The following is a 6,634-nucleotide window of genomic DNA, read 5'->3' as shown; positions in this document are numbered from 1 at the left end:
CCCCCCAAATAGAGAAACGGAGGACGAGGCCACGCCCCTAAGCATGCTGCTATGTTGTGGTGGTGACAAGAGTGGGGGGAAGGGACGTGTGTGTGTGGTTCATGGGGGATGGCAGCACGTGCACCAGGATGATATATTGTAAGCCTGGGGGGCTTTCTGGCAGAAGGAAAACACAGAGAAATGCACCCTGTATGTATTTATTTTAGACTGTCTACTTCCTCCTCATCTGTGACTAATCACAAGTTGTCATTTGAGCCGTCAGCTGGCTGCCATGGCTGAGCAGCTAATTTGTAAATACAGGATGTTAACCCTTTGTCTGCTTCCCTGAAAGCAGGAAGTAGATACACTGCAGATTTATTAACACATTTATCAGCTTTAAAGAGAGTCTGAAGCGAGAATAAATCTCGCTTCAGACCTCATAAATAGCAGGGGCACGTGTGCCCCTGCTAAAACGCCGCTATAGCGCGGCTTAACGGGGGTCCCTTCACCCCCAAATCCCCCTCGATACACCCGGGGAGCGCTTCCTGGTTGGGGCAGGGCTAACCGCCGCAGCCCTGCCCCACGCGCGTCTGTCAGCGCGTATCTCCGCCTCTCCCCCGCCCCTCTCAGTCTTCCTTCACTGAGAGGGGCGGAGGAGAGGCGGCGATGCGCCGCTGACAGACGCGACTGGAGGCAGGGCTGCAGCCGTTAGCCCTGCCTCCAGGAAGGGAAATTCTGCGACCTTTTTACGACACACTTTTGCGGGGGGTGGGTTGGAGGTGAAGGGACCCCCGTTTAGCCGCGGGATAGCGGCGTTTTAGCAGGGGCACACGTGCCCCTGCTATTTATGAGCTCTGAAGCGAGATTTATTCTCGCTTCAGAGTCTCTAACAAAAATGTTTTTCTTTAAAGAGACTCTGTAACATCAAAAAGATCCCCTGGGGGGTACTCACCTCGGATGGGAGAAGCCTCCGGATCCTAATGAGGCTTCCCACGCCGTCCTCTGTCCCACGGGGGTCTCGCTGCAGCCCTCCGAACAGCCGGCGACAGACCCGACTGTCAGTTCAATATTTACCTTTGCAGGCTCCAGCAGGGGCGCTGTGGCTGCTTTCGGCTCCAAACTACACGGAAATACCCGATCTCAGTCGGGTCCGCTCTACTGCGCAGGCGCCGGAAACTTGCGCCTGCGCAGTAGAGCAGACCCGACGGCGATCGAGTATTTCCGCCTACTTCGGAGCCGACAGCCGTCAGAGCGCCTGCGCAGGAGCCGGGAAGGTAAATATTGACGTCATCTTTCACGGAGGGCTGCAGCGAGACCCCCGTGGGACAGAGGACGGCGTGGGAAGCCTCATTAGGATCCGGAGGCTTCCCCCACCCGAGGTGAGTAACCCCCAGGGGATATTTTGACGTTACAGATCCTCTTTAATGGGGATCCTAGATAAACTTTTACTCATTGCATAATTGTGTTCCTTTCATATAGTTTATAGGGCATTCCTCAAGCCAAATACTTTTTTTGTTTTGTTGGTACTTATCCGTTAGCCGGGCGCATCCTCTAGGTGGCGACAAAACTCCACCAGAGTTACATCTTTCCCTACTATCCATGTCGGCCTGGAGGGGGAATAGTAATTAGCGCCACCTGCCGGATGCGCCCGGCTAACGGATAAGTACCGTTTTGTTTTAATACTCTAATTCCCTGTAAACTAAACAACCCTCGCCAACAGCTTTTTAGAGTGCATTGGCACTGTAGCAAGGGCTTATGGGAGCTCAGTCTGGGCAGGAGGAGGAGGTTACTAGCCAGAGATTTCAGAGGCAGAGGGGAGGAGGAGAGGGGACTGAATTTGTCACATTATGCACAGGCAAGCTGATAGCATCTCCAGCCCTCAGCCTGTGACAAACAGAACATGGCTGCCCTCATTGTCTCACAGGAATAAATAATCATAAACTATTGAAGCTGTTTGCAGCTAGATTTGCTGTGCAAACTATCTAAACTTTAGATAAGATATATAGACAATTTACTTGTTATAGTTAGTTTTTAATCTCAGATCCGCTTTAAGATGATTTATCCCTATGATACAATGAGAGCGGCCATGTTCTGTTTGTCATCATTACACAGGTAATCTGCAACTGCATCTCCAGCCCTCAGCCTGTGAAAAATTCACTCCCCCCTCCTCCCCTCTGCCTCTGAATTCAGTGGCTAGTAACCTCCTCCTCCTCCTGCCCAGACTGAGCTCCCATAAGCCCTTGCTGCATGGGTCTGAGTCCCTTGGCGTTTTGGAGAAGCTGTGGGCAAGGCTTGTTTAGTTTATAGGGAATTAGAGTATTAAAACAAAAAGAAAGAGTATTTGGCTTGAGGAATGCCCTATAACCTATATGTAAGGAACACTATTATGCAATGTATAAAAGTTCATCTCAGATCCACTTTAAACTGTTGAAGCTGTATGCAGCCAGATTTGCTGTGTAAACTATCTAAACTTTAGATAAGATATATAGACAAGTTACTTGTTATAGTTAGTTTTTCATCTCGGATCCGCTTTTAGAGGTTGTTTATATGGCTGATACCACAGAGGAAAATTTAAACGTACTGTACACATATGAGACAATGAAGTTGGTGCAGATAGACAAAAGATTGTTTAGGGCTCATTCACACTACACAACGCAAGCACGAACACGATTTCGTGCTTGCGTTGCCATCGCACGGTCAACGCACGGAATGTACGTCGGGGAGCGCTAGAGCGCAGGCACCGGCAGCCATACCCATCGGGAGACGTGTGCGTCGTGCGATTTTATGTCCCCAGAAGCGTTACATCGTAACGCATGGGAACGCACACCTGTAGTGTGAATGGTAACATGAAAGTCTATGGACTTTCATGTTGCCATGTGGATCGTACACTATGTGCGTTGCGTCAAAACTGACAGCGCAGCACATAGTGTGAATGAGCCCTTAGTCTTTTCTTACATACAATGTAGATAATATCCTCAAAGTCTAAACAATAGATACTTATAAGAATGTGAACAAATGATTACAAAGAGACTAGCCTTTCCTTGTTAAGGTGGCCATACATACCAGCGATGATGACAGATTCGACCAAGAGACAGATCTCTCTCTCTGATTGAATCTGATTGGAGAGTGTTCTGTCATCTGCCCATACACCGCAGGCCGATTCCCGATCGATTTCAGCATGAAATCTTGTGGGAATCGGCCTAGTGACTCTGCCTCATCACCCCCAGCGCTGTTTCTCCTAGTGTAAAATGTGTCTTCCCCCCCCCCCCCCCCCCCCCCCCGGTGTGCCCGTGCATGAACATTTTAACTGTCGGTGTCTGCTGCTGGCTGCTTCCTCTTTCTTACACACATGCGCCCCACGTGGTTGCCAGGATCCCATGCAGGGGAGGACTGGCCAGGGAGGAAAGGGGGAGATTTCCCCCCAGGCTGTCTCTCATTTAATGATTTAGGGCTGGTACAGTACCTGCTGCATTCAGGTTTTTGTATAAGGCAATGTGAAACATTAGGCTGGCTGAGAGAAATAAAGGTGCAATTACAGAGCAATTAGAGGACGGGTAAGATGGCAAATGTACACAGCAAGATGCAGAGCAGAGGCTTGCCTGCAGGGTCCATAGAAAAAAAAAACCCTGTCTGCTTTTACACCATTATAGCTCCCAACTGTGCCTCTTCAGAAGGGACAGTACCTCTATGGACATAAGTGTGTGTGTGTGGGGGGGGGGGGGGGGGTTAGAGTCTTGGGGAATTAAGGTTGTCTCGGCGATCAACCAACTGTTTTGATAATTACTATCAGATTGGGTGAAGATCGGTGCCGCCACAAGCATGCCCAGTTGACAATTTGACTGATTTTGGGCGAAAATTGGTTGAATCTGAGATGCTGGGAAATCCCAGGCCGATGTGGTTGATTTGGTGCGCAGCGGTGACGACGTGCGATAATCACGAACGACGGACACAACGGAAACCCCTTGCTGTCATCCCTCCAAATGTATTATGTGACCCCCGGCATGTAGCACGTGAGGTGTGTGTCTGACGTAATTTGGGCTTGGGCTGCCATAGAAACGGGCCTCTAGTTTGTGTTTTGCCCCCAGGTTGGTAGGTCCCAGTCCTCCCCTGATACCATGGGCGCGTGTGTGACACCGCCCTTTCACGTGGGAGGCGTGTACAGTATGTGAGGAAGACTGTGGAGATGTAGCCTGTGGCGGACACTGACAGGTAAAGTATTCATGTAGGGGTCCCAGGGAGGGGGGAGAGCACATTTTACACACTAGGGGGGTTTTGTCGGGTTCCCAATTTTGCGCACTTACTACTGCGCACCCAATTGTGCACGTCGGCCCGACATCTTGCAGCATGTGTAATCTATACATATGACCATTTTCAGCAGGGGCATAACAATAGACCCTGCAAGGGATGCAGCCGCAGGGGGGCCCAGAAGCTACATGGGGCCCTGTCCTGAGAGAATGGCAACCAAAGGCAAGGAGAGAAAAAAAACTTTCTGCTCTCTGCACAGTTGTTCTAATGACTGCATCTGCTCAGCCACTGATGAGGAATCATACAAAGTTTTGTGGACAAAGATTTGTTGACTGTCCCTATTCAGTGTGCAGGGTAAGGGGCCCCATCCAAACTTTTGAAGGGGGCCCATGGATTTCTAGTTATGCCCCTGATTTGCTGCCGCAATTGGTTGCATCATCGATCGGGCATCTTCTTCTGGGCAGCACCGATTTTCATCTTCGATTATATTTATCGAAACGAATAGTAATTGCTGCAACAGGGGGGAGGGGGGCAGGCAGTTGAGCGAGGGGATGTGGAGAGAACCAGGAAGGATGTGATCCAGAGCGTTCCCTCCTCTTAGGAGAGTATGTAACTATTTTTTAAATGTGGCTACAGGTATCCTTTAAAGGGATTTATGCAGGGCCAGTTTAAGCAGCAGTGGGGCCCCAGGGCAAATCCCACCCCACAGGGAAGTCATCCCCTGCGGCTCCTGAGACCGCTGCCAGCCTCTCCCCCTCCAGTTGGTCTCTCCCGACTGCTCTGTCTTCAGCCCCACTGCCTGCTTCTTCTCCATGACCTGGTTCATGTTATGCATATATAGCCTGCAACGGGTCATGAGAAGAGGCAGGCAGCAGGATGAATGTGGAGAGCATGGACGGAGAAGTGTGCGGGGACAGATGAGTTACAATGCAGACACAAATCATGCAGGGGTCTCAGGGAGCTGTCGGGGGGGGAGACTACTTCGGGGGTTCAGCAGCGCAGGCGGCAGTGGTCACCAATCCTGGGGCAATTGCCCCCTTTGCCTTAAAGGATACACAAGGTGAGATGTAACATGAGAAAGACATGTGTATGTACAGTGCCAAGTACACAAATAACTAGGCTGTGTTCCTTTTTCTCTTTCTCTGCCTGAATGAGTTAAAAGTCAGGAGTGCAAGTGTCAGTTTCTGTCTGGGTCGGACTATAGCGTAACCCTCATTGATAAGGAATGACATTAAACACTTTCCTGGCAGAAAATGGCTTCTGAGAGCAGGAAAGAGATAAAAAGGGCCAATTGCATAGATTTTAGCTCTGGCATACTGCAATATAAGTGTTAATGTAGTCGTACATCAGGCGTGCATTTGCATTCCCGACCGACAATGCGACCAATTTTGGGACAGACGCGTAGTCAATCGCACATGCTGCAAGATGTTGGGCTGACTTGCTCGATCAGGTGCACAACGAACATGACGAAACCCCCAGCGCTGTCCCCCCCTATTGTTAACTGCCCCCCCCCGTGTCCAGTGCATGATAAACATTACTTGTCCACGGCCTCTGCTTGTCCTCCGCAGCTTCTGGCGCATTTTGCTCTACATACACGCCCCACGTGGTTTTCTAGTAAGGGTGCCAGACGTCATACACGCGGCCACGTTACTAGGAAGCCATGCGGCATGCATGTATGAAGAATAGAGTGCGCCCGGCGCCAGCGTGGACGATCGGAGGCTGCGGACAGGTAATGTATAACAAGCACATGGGAGGGGGGGTTACACTTAAGTGGGAAAGCGTCGGGGGGCAAGACGGTCACATGCCGCGTCAAAAGGCCGATTCTGGATCAATTGAAATTGATCGGGAATCGGCCTGCGGAGTATGGGCAGATCTCTCTCATCAGATTCGATTAGAGAGAGATTTGGCTCTTGGTCGAATCTGCCCATCACCGCTAAATGTATGGCTACCTTTATTGAGCAGAGACAATGAAACAGTAAAAACGTAAAAAGTAGATTTAAAAATAAAATACAACTTTGGAATATCTAAACACGTCATTTTTAGGAGACGGAGGAGAGCTACAATTGTTTATCTCCTCAGTTTATTTTCACCTTGTGATTGCTTTAATCACAGCGCCAACCCTGGATCTATGAGATGTCTATGCAACTTTTGCAGAGACAATGGCCTCAATTCACTAAGCTTATCTCCTGTCTTTAATAACTCTTCTAGAGTTGTTACCATGGTGATAAGGCATGTAGTATTCAGGAAACATTTTACCTCAGGCAAACCTAAAGTTAACTCTTCTGTCTTTAAGTTAACTCTTTAATCCTTAAAATAACTCCAGAGTTAAAGACAGGCTGTTCATTAACTGCGTGTGAAAATAACTACAGAGGAGGTAACTTAACTACAGAGGAGGTAAATTAACTACAAA

At 49.4% G+C, this 6,634-nt stretch overlaps 1 protein-coding gene across 3 annotated transcripts in view; it reads left to right on the top strand.

Annotated features, from left to right (window-relative positions):
• Positions 1–87: 87 nt before the first annotated feature.
• LOC137561744 (uncharacterized) overlaps positions 88–6,634 on the top strand; it is a 71,269-nt gene continuing 64,722 nt past the window's right edge. For 2 of the 3 annotated variants that reach the window (XM_068273092.1, XM_068273089.1), the window contains exon 1: positions 88–189. In XM_068273092.1, coding sequence (XP_068129193.1) covers positions 181–189 — 9 coding nt within the window. In that variant the 5' untranslated portion in view covers positions 88–180. The remainder of the gene's footprint in view (positions 190–6,634) is intronic. The other variant, XM_068273091.1, reaches the window with a different exon arrangement.

This window comes from Hyperolius riggenbachi, chromosome 3 (genome assembly GCF_040937935.1).
Source record: "Hyperolius riggenbachi isolate aHypRig1 chromosome 3, aHypRig1.pri, whole genome shotgun sequence".
NCBI classification, from domain to species: domain Eukaryota; kingdom Metazoa; phylum Chordata; class Amphibia; order Anura; family Hyperoliidae; genus Hyperolius; species Hyperolius riggenbachi.
This window is presented reverse-complemented; position numbering and strand designations above follow the sequence as displayed.